Source organism: Equus asinus, chromosome 8 (assembly GCF_041296235.1).
Source record: "Equus asinus isolate D_3611 breed Donkey chromosome 8, EquAss-T2T_v2, whole genome shotgun sequence".
Taxonomy (NCBI): domain Eukaryota; kingdom Metazoa; phylum Chordata; class Mammalia; order Perissodactyla; family Equidae; genus Equus; species Equus asinus.
In genome coordinates, this window is record NC_091797.1 from 79,382,355 (window position 1) to 79,397,143 (window position 14,789).

Consider the following 14,789-nt stretch of genomic DNA (forward strand, 5'->3'; position numbering starts at 1 on the left):
TCAGGTAGTGTAGAATTAGATCCTAGCCAGACAACTTACTGGCTGTGTGACCTTGGGCAAACCTTTCACCTCTCTGAGCACCATGTTCTCATCTAGAAAAGGAGGCTTATGGCCTCAGCTCAGACTACCTCTAGGCATTGCAGTAAAACTCAGATAAGGGCAAGGAAGGACCCTTAACGGGCGAGTGTAGGAGGCAAGATTCTCCAGAGAAACAGAACCAATAGGATGTATCTAAAGTCAGAGAGAGAGAGAGAGATTTATGTTAAGGAATGAGCTCACGTGATTGTGGATCTTGGCGAGTCCAAATTCTGCAGGGTAGGCTGAGGGGCTGGAGACCCAGGGACAAGGTGATGCTGCCGCTCAAGGCTGAAAGCCAGCTGCTGGTGGCCTACCCTCTCTCTCAGGGGCGGTCAGTACTTTTTTCTATTAATGCCTTCAACTGATTGAATGAAGCCCACCCATATTATGGAAGGTCATGTCCTTTCCTCAGAGTGTACTGAGTTAAATATTAATCTCATCTTTAAAAAAATGCCTTCCCAGGGGCTGGCCCCGTGGCCGAGTGGTTAAGTTCGCGCGCTCCGCTGCAGGCGGCCCAGTGTTTCGTTAGTTCGAATCCTGGGCGCGGACATGGCACTGCTCATCAAACCACGCTGAGGCAGCGTCCCACATGCCACAACTAGAAGAACCCACAACGAAGAATACACAACTATGTACCGGGGGGCTTTGGGGAGAAAAAGGAAAAAATAAAATCTTTAAAAAAAAAAAAAAAAATGCCTTCCCAGAAAGATCTAGAATAATGTTTGACCACACATCTGGGTACCATGGCCCAGCCAAGGTGATTCACAAAATTAATGATCACAGCGGAGAAGGGCCCCTCTTCCCACACCGCAGAGACCTTTGTCTTCTGTATTACTTAGTGTGGCTGTGCAGAGGCAGCGGGGGGGAGCCCTCAGTCAGTCTCATTGTCACAGCGCTGCCCATCCATCTGTCTCCCTCTGACCTGGGGGCGCCTGGGCCTGTTTTCCCTCCTTGCTGGGTGGGCTAAGTGCCTGAGGAGGCCCCGCAGGTGTCCACACGTATACCGAGGAACTGAGTACACAGCAGCTCCCAGCCGCTGACACCCCCACCCCCCACCCCCAGACCTGTGTTTGCTCAGTGGCAGAAGTGAAACCCGAGTGTGGCTCAGCCCTCGCCTTGCTGGGCGTCCCTGAGCAAGTCAGTCCCCGCCCCGGGTCTCTTTCTCCTTGCTGCTCTCCTTGACTCTGAGTTCCCAGGCCACTGAGAACAGAGAAAAAGGGAAAGAGGCTCAAAAGACAACCTTTACCCCTTGTAAAATGCTATTTGCTTAACAAACGTTCATAAAGCTTCTGCCATGTGCTGGCCCCTTCCGAGTGCTTTGCAGGTATCATTTCATCCTTACGTTGCTCCTACGAGAGAGGTACTGTTGTCATCCCCTGCTTAATAGCTGGCGAGATGGAGGCACAGAAGGGGCAGGCAGTGTGCTCAAGGACGCAGCTCTAGCACGTGAAAGCCCTCCCAGTCGGGCTGCGGAGGCTGCGAGTTTGACGGGAGGGCCCCTTGGGAACAGCAGGGCTGTAAACCCCCCGCTGAGGGGGTGGGTGGGACTCCGGATCCAGGAAGTCAGCTGAGGCGCTCTGAGTTTCGGTTTCCCGCTCCAGGCACAGGAGTTTCTCTTTCTCCTCCTCCTCCTGCTCTGCCATTAGCTGTGACCCCAGCAGCCAGCAGGCGCGATGGGAAACTGGGAGTCCCATCTGTACGAAGTGTCTGCTCGGAAACTGGATGAGTTTATCCAGGAGTCCCTGCGGCCCTATGAAGAATGTGAGACACGGATCGACTGGACGGTGACCGGCATCTGCGCCGCCCTGCAGAGAGCCGAGCAGCTCACCCTGGAGAAATGGGTGGCCCAGGTGAGTGGAGGGCTGGGGCTGCGTTTCTGGGAGCCAAGAGATTCCACGGCCACCGGAAGGCAGGGAGACTTGGTGCTGAGCACCTACTATGTGCCAGGGCCTGGGCACACAAGATGATGGGAGATGGGGTAGAGCTCAGGAGCGGGGGCTCGGGAGCCAGCTCTGTCCCTTACTACTGTGTGACCCAGGGCAGGTTACTTAACTTCTCTGTGCCTCAGTCTCTGAATCTGTAAAATGGGAGAGAATAGTACTCACCTCAGGGTGTTATGAGACTTAGGCATATGGTGTTTTTAGCACAGAGCCTGGTACATAGTTAGTGCTCAATAAATTAGCTGTGATTACTCACTACTATTGTGTCTGTCGTCCCCGTATTACAGGGGAGTAAACTGAGGCTGGAGGACTTCAGTAAAGCCACCCAAGGTACCTCTGGTTGCTCAACAGCAAGGAGGTGGGGAGCTCGCATCAGTTAGCAATGGTCAGTGCTATGGGCAGGAATCCCGGGGCTGAGGCGGAAAGTTCTAGAGCTTTGGGGAGGAAATGGTGCTGGGAAGCTGCCAGGAGCTGAGGGAGGGGTGTGGTTCGAGTTCCTCCCATGCTCTCCAGCGCCCGGCTTCCCACGTCTCTGCTGTCACGTGGCTCCTGGCTTCTGCCCTTGCACACACCCAGTAGCCCTAGCAACAAAGACACCTGGACACTCGGTGTCCCCCTCCCTGGCCCAGATAAGGAAACTGAGGCATGAGGAAATTAGTTAATAGCAGGCATCAGAGCTGGCATTTAAACCCAGGCAATCTGCTTGGGAGCATGCGGGCTTAACCACCAGGCAATCCTGCCTCTCAATATTGTTAACTTTTTCCTAGTTAAAAGAAAACATACAATAAGAAAACTGCAGAGCTCTAAGTGCACAGCTTGGTGGATTGGCACACACAACATACATGTGTAACCTACACCCAGATCAAGAAACAAACCTTCTCACCCCCAGAGCCCCTGGACCCCCGACAGTCACACCTCCAACCCCAGGCAGCCGCTCTCCTGCCTTCTAACAGCATAGATTCATTTCACTGGATTTTTAACTTTCTCTAAATGTAGGGTGACCAACCATCCCAGTTTGTCCGGGACTATAGGGTTTTCTGGGACATGGGCCCTTCAGTGCTAAAACTGGGACTGTCCCCCATAAACCAGACAGGTTGGTCGCCCTATATAAGTGAAATCATGCACTGTGTGGCTTTAGTGTGTGGTTTTTGTGACCCATCCTGTTTACGAAATTTGCGTCATTATGTGCAGGTGGTGTGAATCGCTGCCTTGTTGTATGTGTATCCATTGTGCGGATACACCGCATTTGTCCATTCTATCGTTGATGGCCATTTGAGTTGCCTCCAGTTTGGGGCCAGTATGGAATGTGCTGCTATGGGAATCCTGATTCAGGTCTTTGGGTGGACAAATGGATACCTGTCACTCAATTTTAAGACTATGGTGACATTTGGGGCTTTTGCTGGAGTTGAGAAATACTACTGCATGCTGGGGTGCCCTGTGACCCCCATAGGTCCAGAATCTCACATCTTCTCCGTCACTGACAGGGTGGCTCCTATGGACGGAAAACAGTCTTACGGGGCAACTCCGATGGTACCCTCGTCGTCTTCGTCAGTCACTTTGAAAAATTCCAGGATCAGAAGAGAAGCCAACAGGAAATCCTCAACAAAATCTGCAGGTGCCTGGAAGCTTATCAGTCCACAGACCTGGTAGCCAAGATAGAGATCCAGAGGCCCAACGGTGGGCTCATCATCAAGGTGTTCACAAGATGGCAAAGCGTCAGTTTTGCGGTGCTGCCTGCCTTCAATGCTCTGGGTGAGCCCTCCTGGGTGTATGGGGGCAGGCACAGATCTGGAGGAGTTTGTTGAGAGTGCAAAGCCAAAGAAAGGAGTGGTGGGCAGCTATGCAGGTCCTCTAGGCTGGGGATACCACTGGTGCTTTCCAAAGTAGGGGACCATAGACCTTCGAGCCAGGAGGTCTCTCCTACCTGGGCTTACTCTCTTCTCTAGAACTTTTCCCCCATCTCCTAATTGACCTTGGAGAAAATGTTCTAGACTCTAGAATCTAGAGGAAATCTCAGACTGTGACATGCCCACAAATCACCAGGAAACCTTGTTAAAATGCAACTTCTGATTCAGAACATTGGGGGCAGGGCCTGGGATTCTGTGTCTCTAAACAGTGCCGTGATGCTGCTGCTGGTCTGTGGGCCACACTTGGGGATTTAGACTAGAATAAATGTTGGTTAGAGGAAGAGGATGGGGCACACATCTGGGAAAAGTTCAGCTGGGGCAGGCATTTGGAGTCTGCCTTCTCACCAGGTGAACATCAAAGCAAGGCCCTAGTTTTGAACTAGGAATTTGGATTAGCATAGACCAAGAGCCTTCAAAGTCCACGAGCAACTGATTGGATGGATGGATGGGTGGATGGATGGATGGATGGATGGATGAATGGATCGATGGATGGATGGATGATTGGACGGATGGATGATGGATGGATGGGTGGATGATGGATGGATGGATGAATGGATGATGGATGGATGGATGATTGGATGGATGGATGATGGATGGATGGATGAACAGATGGATCACTGGATGGATGGTTGATTGGATGGATAGTTGGATGGATGGATGGATGGATGGATGGATGGATGATTGGATGGATGGATGGATGGATGGATGATGGATGGATGGGTGGATGATGAATGGATGGATGGATGGATGGACGGATGGATGATGGATGGATGGATGGATGGATGATGGATGGATGGGTGGATGATGAATGGATGGATGGATGGATGGATGATGGATGGATGATGGATGGATGGATGGGTGGATGATGGATGGATGGATGAATGGATGATGGATGGATGGATGATTGGATGGATGGATGATGGATGGATGGATGAACAGATGGATCACTGGATGGATGGTTGATTGGATGGATAGTTGGATGGATGGATGGATGGATGGATGGATGGATGGATGATTGGATGGATGGATGGATGGATGGATGATGGATGGATGGATGATGGATGGATGGGTGGATGATGAATGGATGGATGGATGGATGGACGGATGGATGATGGATGGATGGATGGATGGATGATGGATGGATGGGTGGATGATGAATGGATGGATGGATGGATGGATGATGGATGGATGGATGGGTGGATGATGGATGGATGGATGAATGGATGATGGATGGATGGATGATTGGATGGATGGATGATGGATGGATGGATGAACAGATGGATCACTAGATGGATGGTTGATTGGATGGATGGATGAATGGATGGATAGTTGGATGGATGGACGGATGGATGATGGATGGATGGATGATTGGATGGATGGATGATAGATGGATGGATGAACAGATGGATCACTAGATGGATGGTTGATTGGATGGATGGATGAATGGATGGATAGTTGGATGGATGGACGGATGGATGATGGATGGATGGGTGGATGATGGATGGATGGATGAATGGATGATGGATGGATGGATGATTGGATGGATGGATGATAGATGGATGGATGAACAGATGGATCACTAGATGGATGGTTGATTGGATGGATGGATGAATGGATGGATAGTTGGATGGATGGATGGATGGATGGATGATGGATGGATGGGTGGATGATGGATGGATGGATGGATGATGGATGGATGGATGAACAGATGGATCACTAGATGGATGGTTGATTGGATGGATGGATGAATGGATGGATAGTTGGATGGATGGATGGATGAATGGATGATGGATGGATGGATGATTGGATGGATGGATGGATGGATGGATGGATGATGGATGGATGGATGGATGGATGGATGACTGGATGGATGGATGGATGGATGGATGATGGATGGATGGGTGGATGATGAATGGATGGATGGATGGATGGATGGATCCAGACAGATCACTGGATGGATGGTTGATTGTATGGGTGGATGGATAAGACTTGGGATAGTCACAGCTTAGTCTCAAGCACGGGTACATATACAATCGCAAACTTAAATGCTAGGGATGAAATTCCATCCCTCATTAAACAAATGGGGAAACTGAAGGAAAGGACTATTCCCAGGGCCACATAGCCAGTTACTGACAGAGTTAGAATAAAAGCAGAGGTCTTCTAAGCCCCAGGCCACGGGTGCCTTTAAGATGGTGACACAGACACACCTTAATGACTCACATTCACAGAAAAGTGACCCAGTTCAGAGAAGAATGCACCAGCTTGGAAACCAGGCAGCCCTGAGCCCTTCCCTTGGTCCCACTAGTCACCCACTTTTGCCAACTGTAAGATCAAGCTAGAAGCAGCTAGATTGCAGGACCTTTAAGATGAGAAGGGTTGAGTGTACATGCCTGCCTCAAACAACAGCGGGAGTCAGGTGAAGAGACAAAGTGTGACTCAAAATTCGTAGGAAATCCTATGTTCTCTCATCTTGTTCAGAGCATGGCATTTGGAGACCAGGCCAGAGCACCCTCTGCTGGGCTCACCCTCATGCAAGGATGGAGTGACAGGAGAAATAAGCTCTTCCTCACACGGAGTATCCAGAAGCTGCCACCAGGTGGTCGTAGTCTGGCCCGCTCTCCACACCAGCTCCAGGCAGGCTTCCTCCAACTCTACCTCTCTCTCCACTGCTGTGTGCCACCACTGCTCTCTCCCCGGGTCTTTGACCCAAAGTGGGATTTCTATTTACCTGACTGCCTGGTGTGCCAGTTTCCTCACCTGTAAATGAGCAGTTCATCGCAATAACCACCTAAGAGTGTGTGTGGCTTCTGTATTTCACTGTATCTGAAGCGCTTGCACTGTGCCTGATGTGGAAGAAGCGCTCAACGAACGTTAGCTACCTTACTGCCAGTATTGAGAAGGATGACATGCTCTTTCCTTCAACCTCCCTGCATGCCCAGTGCCCAGAACTGAGACTGGCTGATGATAGGAAGTCAGTAAACAAAAAGAACAAGCTGGCTACCATCTCCTGTTGTTTATCTAAGGGTGTTTGTAAACAGTGGAGCTCGGCTAGCAAGAATGGAAACCCTTTGATGAACTCCTGCGGCCTATTGACATCTCTCCCATTGCATTGGCTTCCTCACCCCACACCAGTGGTTCTCAAACTTCAGTGGGTATCAGAATCACTGAGGAACCTAGTGAAAATACGGAGGCCCGAGGTCTCTCTGCTTGGGGATCAGCTCTCCCGCAGAGTGGATCTGGAACTCAGAGGCCCAGGTTCATCGGCATGGGAGGCTCCTGGGCCTCTGTTCCAGGGTCCCGATAGGAACCCCAGTTTGGGAAGCACTGTCGTGCATCACCCCATCTCCCAGGGTCCAGCTCTGCAGGGACTGCGCCTGCCCACTGGCCTCCATTGCCAGCCTCCAGGGCCCTGCCTCCACCTGGCCTGCCTCCTCAGAGAGCCTGAACCCTTGTCTCTGAAACACAGCCTTCACAGGATGGGCTCAATGGCAGAATACACTGTATGTGAGACGTGAACTTTATTTTCCTCCGGGTGTGTACCAACTTGGGTAACACCATTTTTTTTTCTGATCCATAGTTATTTTAATTATTAAGGCTCCATTAAATTTTATTTATTTATTTATTTTTTTGGATGTACATCATCTTTCAAATTCTGTGTACATTACATCATGTTCACCACCCAAACGCTAATTATAGTCCATCCCTTCACATGTGAGCTTAATCACCCCTTTTGCCCTCCCCCCTCCCCCCTTCCCCCTTCCCCAACGGTAACCACCAGTCCAATCTCCAAAGCTATGTGGGTTTTTTTTTTTGTCGTTTTTATCTTCTACTTGTGATTGAGATCATATGGTATTTGACTTTCTCCCTCTGACTTATTTCACTCAGCATAATACCCTCAAGGTCCATCCATGTTGTCACAAATGGCCGGATTTCGTCATTTCTTATGGCTGAGTAGTAGTCCATTGTGTATAAATACCACATCTTCTTTATCCATTCGTCCCTTGATGGGCACCTAGGTTGCTTCCATGTCTTGGCTATTGTGAATAATGCTGCAGTGAACATAGGGGTGCAGGTATCTTTATGCCTTTGTGTTTTCAAGTTCTTTGGATAAATACCCAGCAGTGGAATAGCTGGATCATATGGTAGATCTATCCTTAATTTTCTGAGGATACTCCATACTGCTTTCCATAGTGGCTGCACCAGTTTGCACTGCCACCAGCAGTGAACAAATGTTCCCTTCTCTCCACACTCTCTCCAATATTTGTTGTTTCCTGTCTTGTTAATTACAGCCATTCTGACCGGAGTGAGGTGATACCTCATTGCAGTTTCGATTTGCATTTCCCTGATAGCTAATGATGTTGAGCATCTTTTCATATGTCTCTTGGCCATCTGTATATCTTCTTTAGAGAAATCTCTGTTCAGATCTTTTGCCCATTTTTTAATTGGGTTGTTGGGTTTTTTATGTTGTTGAGCTGTATGAGCTCTTTGTATATTTTGGATATTAACCCCTTATCTGATATATGGTTTGCAAATATCTTCTCCCAATTGTTAGGTTGTCTTTTCGTTTTGTTGATGGTTTCCTTTGCTGTGCAGAAGATTTTTAGTTTGACGTAGTCCCATTTGTTCATTTTTTCTTTTGTTTCTCTTGCCCGGTCAGACATGGGACTTGAAAATATGCTGCTAAGACCAATGTCATAGAGCGTACTGCCTATGTTTTCTTCTAGAAGTCTCATGGTTTAGGTCTTACATTCAAATCTTTAATCCACTTTGAGTTGATTTTTGTGCATGGTGTAAGGGAATGGTCTACTTTCATCCTTTTGCATGTGGCTGTCCAGTTTTCCCAACACCATTTATTGAGGAGACTCTCCTTTCTCCATCGTATGCTCTTGGCTCCCTTGTCGAATATCGGCTGTCCATAAACGTGTGGGTTTACTTCTGGGCTCTCAATTTTGTTCCATTCATCTGTGTGTCTGTTTTTGTGCCAGTACCATGCTGTTTTGGTTACTATGGCTCTGTAGTCTATTTTGAAATCAGGGAGTGTGATACCTCCAGCTTTGTTCTTTTTTCTCAGGATTCCTTGGCTATTCGGGGTCTTCTGTTGTTCCATCTAAATTTTAGGATTCTTTGTTCTATTTCCATGAAAAATGTTGTTGGAACTTTGATAGGGATTGCATTGACTCTGTGGATTGCTTTAGGAAGTGTGAACATTTTAACTGTGTTCATTCTTCCAATCCAAGAGCATGGAATATCTTTCCATTTCTTTGTGTCTTCTTCGATTTCTTTCAACAATATTTTATAGTTTTCGGTGTAAAGATCTTTCACCTCTTTGGTTAAGTTTATTTCTAGGTATTTTATTCTTTTTGTTGCAATTGTAAATGGGATTGTATTCTTAATTTCTCTTTCTGCTACTTCATTGTTAGTGTATAGAAAAGCCACCGATTTTTGTACGTTGATTTTGTATCCCGCAACTTGACTGTATTCCTTTATTATTTCTAAAAGTTTTTTAGTGGACTCTTTAGGGTTTTCTAGATATAAAATCATGTCGTCTGCAAAGAGTGATGGTTTCACTTCTTTTCCAATGTGGATCCCTTTTATTTCTTTTTCTTGCCTGATTGCTCTGGCTAGGGCTTCCAATACTATGTTAAATAAGAGTGGTGACAGTGGGCATCCTTGTCTGGTTCCTGTTCTTAGGAACAGGACACCTGTGACAGCTTTCAGTTTTTCTCCGTTGAGAATGATATTTGCTGTGGGTTTGTCATATATGGCCTTTATTATGTTGAGGTGTTTTCCTTCTATAGCCATTTTATTTAGAGTTTTTATCATAAATGGATGCTATATCTTGTCAAATGCTTCCTCTGCATCTATTGAGATGATCATGTGATTTTTATTCTTCATTTTGTTAATGTGGTGTATCACATTGGTAGATTTGTGGGTGTTGAACCATCCCTGCATCCCCGGAATGAAACCCACTTGATCATGATGTATGATCTTTTTAACGTATTGTTGTATTCGATTTGCTAGTATTTTGTTGAGGATTTTTGCATCGATGTTCATCAGTGATGTTAGCCTGTAATTTTCTTTTTTTGTGTTGTCCTTGTCTGGTTTTGGTATCAGGATAATGTTGGCTTCGTAGAAGGAGTTAGGAAGCCTCCCCTCCTCGTCAATTTTTTGGAAGAGTTTGAGAAGGATAGGTGTTGTCTTCTTTGAATGTTTGGTAGAATTCACCAGGGAAGCCATCTGGTCCTGGACTTTTATTTTTTGGGAGGTTTTTGATGGCTGTTTCAATCTCCTTACTGGTGATCAGTCTATTCAAATTTTCTACATCTTCTTGGTCGAGTTTTGGAAGGTTGTATGTTTCTAAGAATTTATCTATTTCTTCTAGATTATCCAATTTGTTGGCGTATAGCTTTTCATAGTATTCTCTTATTATCTTTTGTATTTCTGAGGTGTCCGTTGTAGTCTCTCCTCTTTCATTTCTGATTTTATTTATTTGAGCCTTCTCTCTTTTTTTCTTGGTGAGTCTAGCTAAGGGTTTGTCAATTTTGTTTATCTTTTCGAAGAACCAGCTCTTGGTTTCATTAATTTTTTCTATTGTTTTTTAGTCTCTATTTCATTTACTTATGCTCTGATTTTTATTATTTCCTTCCTTCTGCTGATTTTGGGCTTTGTTGTTCTTTTTCCAGTGCCTTTAGATGCGCTTTTAGATTGTCTATTTGGGATTTTTCCTCTTTGTTGAGGTAGGCCTGAATTGCTATAAACTTCCCTCTTAGAACCGCTTTTGCTGTATCCCACAGATTTTGGCATGTCGTGTTTTCATTTTCATTTGTCTCCAGGAATTTTTTGATTTCTTCTTTGATTTCTTCATTGACCCAATCATTGTTCAGTAGCATTTTGTTCAATCTCCACATTTTTGTGGCTTTTCTGGTTTTCTTTCTGTAGTTGATTTCCAGTTTCATACCTTTGTGGTCAGAAAAGATGCATGGTATTATTTCGATCTTCTTAAATTTATTGAGACTTGTTTTGTGGCCTAACATGTGATCAATCCTGGAGAATGTTCCATGTGCATTTGAAAAGAATGTGTATTCTGTGGTGTTTGGATGGAATGTTCTGTATATATCTACTAAGTCCATCTGGTCTAATGTGTCCTTTAAGGCGAGTGTTTCCTTATTGATCTTCTGTTTGGATGATCTATCCATTGGTGTAAGTGGAGTGTGAAAGTCCCCTACTATTATTGTGTTACTGTCTATTTCTCCTCTTATGTCTGTTAATAATTGCTTTATATATTTAGGGACTCCTATGTTGGGTGCATAGATATTTACAAGTGTTATATCTTCTTGTTGGATTGTTCCCTTTATCATTATGTAGTGCCCGTCTTTGTCTCTTATTACAGTTTTTGATTTAAAGTCTATTTTGTCTGATATAAGTATTGCTACCCCCGCTTTCTTTTCTTTGCCATTTGCATGGAATATCTTTTTCCATCCTTTCACCTTCAGTTTGTGAGTGTCTGTAGGTCTGAAGTCTGTCTCTTGTTTGCAGCATATACATGGGTCTTGTTTTTTTATCCAGTTGGCCACCCTATGGCATTTGATTGGAGCATTTAGTCCATTGACATTTAAAGTAGCTGTTGATAAATACATATTTATTGCCATTTTGCCACTTTTTCTTTTTTGGGGTGTTTTAGTAGTTCTTCTCAGTTCCTTTCTTTTTCTCTTGCTCTCTTCCCTTGTGGTTTGATGGCTATCTTTAGTAATATGTTTGATTTCTTTTGTCTTACTTTTTTCCTGCTTGTTATAGGTTTCTGGTTTGTGGTTACCATGAGGATGCTATTTAATATACTATGCACATAACAGTCTATATTGAGTAGATAGACTCTTTAGCTTGACCTCTTTCTAAAAGCTCTACTTTTTCACTCCCCTCCTCCCACATTATATGTTTTTCACACCATATATAGTCTTTTGTTTAGTGTGTGTCTATCCATTACCCTCTTATCATTGAAATAGGTGATTTTAGTACGTTTGTCTTTTAACCTTCATATTATCTTCACAGGTAGTTGATCTGCTGCCTTTACTATATTTTTACCTTAAAAGTGATTTTATTGCCTGTTTTTGTTGTTGTTGTTGTTTTGGGTTTTTTTGATAATTTTTTTAATCTCTATTTGTGGTCATTGCTTTCCCACTTAAATAAGTCCCTTCAGCATTTCTTGCAGAACTGGTTTCTTGGTGATAAACTCCTTTAAATTTTGCTTATCTGGGAGGCTCTTTATCTCTCCTTCCACTCTGAATGACAGCCTTGATGGATAGAGTATTCTTGGCTGTAGGTTTTTTCCTTTTAGCACTTTAAATATGTTGTCCCATTCTCTTCTCACCTGTAGGGTCTCGACTGAGAAGTCCACTGATAGCCTGATGGGCTTCCCTTTATATGTCACTTGAGGCCTTTCTCTTGCTGCTTTTAGGATTCTCTCTTTGTCTTTAATTTTAGACATTTTGATTATAATATGTCTTGGTGTGGGCCTCTTTGGGCTTCTCTTGTTTGGCCCCCACCAATGTCTCAGTCTCCAGAGAGGATCCTCCTCTCACCAAGATGCCCCCAGAGCACACCAGGTGAGTCTTGTTTCACCAAAGGACAGTCAGCCTTCTCTCTGGTGATTTTAGGTTGCTGCAATGAGTGAGTTTGCACATGGGCCCTTTAAGACCCAGGTCTTTTTGGCTTTCAGCCAATAGCTTTTCTGGGGATGTCCTCGCTGCAGTTAATAGCCAGCAAGGCCAGACAGTAAGACCCCCGTCTCAGTTGGGCTGAGTCTGAAGGATGGTTATAGCAGTATCGCCCCCGCTCCGGACCTCACTCCTCCAGGGAGGGCTGCGTACCTTAGGATGGCTCCCGCCTGGCCAGCTGAGAAGCTCCACTGCTCCCAAAGGTGGCTTTTTTCCTCTCCGGCCGGATTTACTGTCTCTTCTGCCTTTGTCAGGACTGTCCCTTGTCGTGGAGGTTCTTTTTATCCAGTTTTCAGTTTTCAATCCAGGGTAATTCTTCCAAAAATTGTTGTAACCTGGTTGTGTTCGTGGGAGGAGGCGAGTTCAATGTCTGCTCATGGCGCCATCTTGACAAGATCCCCCAACACCATTTTTAAAGATACCATCCCATCCTACTAATTTGGAATGCCCCCTTTTTCATTTGTAATTGTGTTTCTTGTCCCTCCGTTGGGTTCTGCTGATCTGGTCTCAAGCCAGCACCATATCATTTTCATGATGGCCATTTTAGACTACATTTTATTATCTGGCAGGGCAAGCCACCCCTCACCTTTTCTGTAAGCACCCCGGTCCTCGTACAGGTTAAGCTGTTGGCGTGGGCCGTCAAACCACAACCGACCTTCATCATTGGCTCACTGAGGCCAGGTTATGCGAACACCAAAAGTCCCGTGTTTCTCTTTCCCACCAGGCTTGAGAGAGCATCCCAGCTCCTGGACCTACCGAGAACTCAAAAGATCATTGGATATGACAAAAGCCAGCCCCGGCGAGTTCTCAGTCTGCTTCACAGAGCTCCAGCAGAAGTTTTTCAACAACCGTCCGAGAAAACTGAAGGATTTGATCCTCTTGGTAAAGCATTGGTATGAGAAGGTAATTTTCAAACTGCACATCTGTGGCTGACACCCATTCCTTTTTATGGAGATATTTACATCCAGCAAAGTACAACAATCTTAAGGATACAGTTCAAAGCATTTTTATATCTTCTTAAACAACACCCAGGTCAAAAGAGGGCACAATTCCTGCACCCCAGCAGGCTGCCTCTGCCCCCACCCACCCCACCCCCAGCCAACGCTTCCCCCAAACGAACCACTGTGCCAACATCTGCCGCCACCAATTAATTCTGCTTGTTTTTAAACTGGATATCGACGGAATCCTGCCGAACGTACTTTGTGTCTGCCACCTTCTGTTCAACAGATGTGTGAGAGGTTCGTCCATGTGGTTGCAGTTTTTCCTTGTTTTCTAGTATTCCGTTGTATTTATATCCCACACATTTATCCACTCTACAGCTGATAGGTATTTGGGTCATCTGCAAATGGGGGCTATAATGAATTGGTTACTATGCATATTCCCCTATACGTCTTTTTGTGAATTTAAGCCCTCATTTCTCATGGGTAAATATGCAGGAGGGGAATTGCAGGGTTATAAGGTATACGAATTTGTAGGTATACCTGTATCCATAGACACATGGCATACATATGTATGTATATGTGTGTACATAATGAATATGTATATTTTTTTAACTTGAGTAAATACTGCCAAACAGTGTTCCCAAATGTCTGTACCCAATTACACTCCCATTAGTGATGCAAGGCCGTTCCAGGTGCTCCCCATCCTTGTCAACACTTGATATCGTCAGTCCATCGAATTTTAGGCGTGGTGTCATTTTAGTCGCTGGTGGAGGCCAGCAACGTTTTATAGATTCTGGTTTCCCGATTTCAGACCCCTGGCGTGGGAGGAACGGGGTCCCCAAATTAGCCACGGCCCTTTTCTTCTCCCACAGTATGTGAAAAAGGAGGGGGAACCGTCCCTGCTTCCCCTGTATGCTTTGGAGCTGCTTACCGTCTACGCCTGGGAACAGGGGTGCGGAGAAGAAGACTTCGATACAGCTCAAGGCATCAGGACTGTTCTGGAGCTGATCAGGCAGCAGGAGAAGCTGTGCATCTATTGGACGGTCAACTACAACTTTGAGGATGACACTGTCCGGAACATGCTGCTGAGCCAGCTCCGATCGTCCAGGTACAAACCCTCCCACGGCCCCCTCCCTTTACCTCTTCGTCTGCATGCCGGGCTGGACCCGCTTAGAATGAGGACCCCGCCCCATCCCCCCCTGCCACGGATGC

General features: G+C 45.8%; 1 protein-coding gene across 1 annotated transcript in view; it reads left to right on the top strand.

The window, feature by feature from the left end:
* Nucleotides 1-14,789, top strand: part of LOC106842212 (2'-5'-oligoadenylate synthase 3-like) — a 52,810-nt gene that overhangs the window by 26,204 nt on the left and 11,817 nt on the right. The window contains exons 16-20 of the mRNA XM_070516808.1: nucleotides 1,141-1,215; nucleotides 1,731-1,928; nucleotides 3,503-3,770; nucleotides 13,361-13,539; nucleotides 14,450-14,685. Of these exons, the coding sequence (XP_070372909.1) occupies nucleotides 1,141-1,215; nucleotides 1,731-1,928; nucleotides 3,503-3,770; nucleotides 13,361-13,539; nucleotides 14,450-14,685 (956 nt within the window). The remainder of the gene's footprint in view (nucleotides 1-1,140; nucleotides 1,216-1,730; nucleotides 1,929-3,502; nucleotides 3,771-13,360; nucleotides 13,540-14,449; nucleotides 14,686-14,789) is intronic.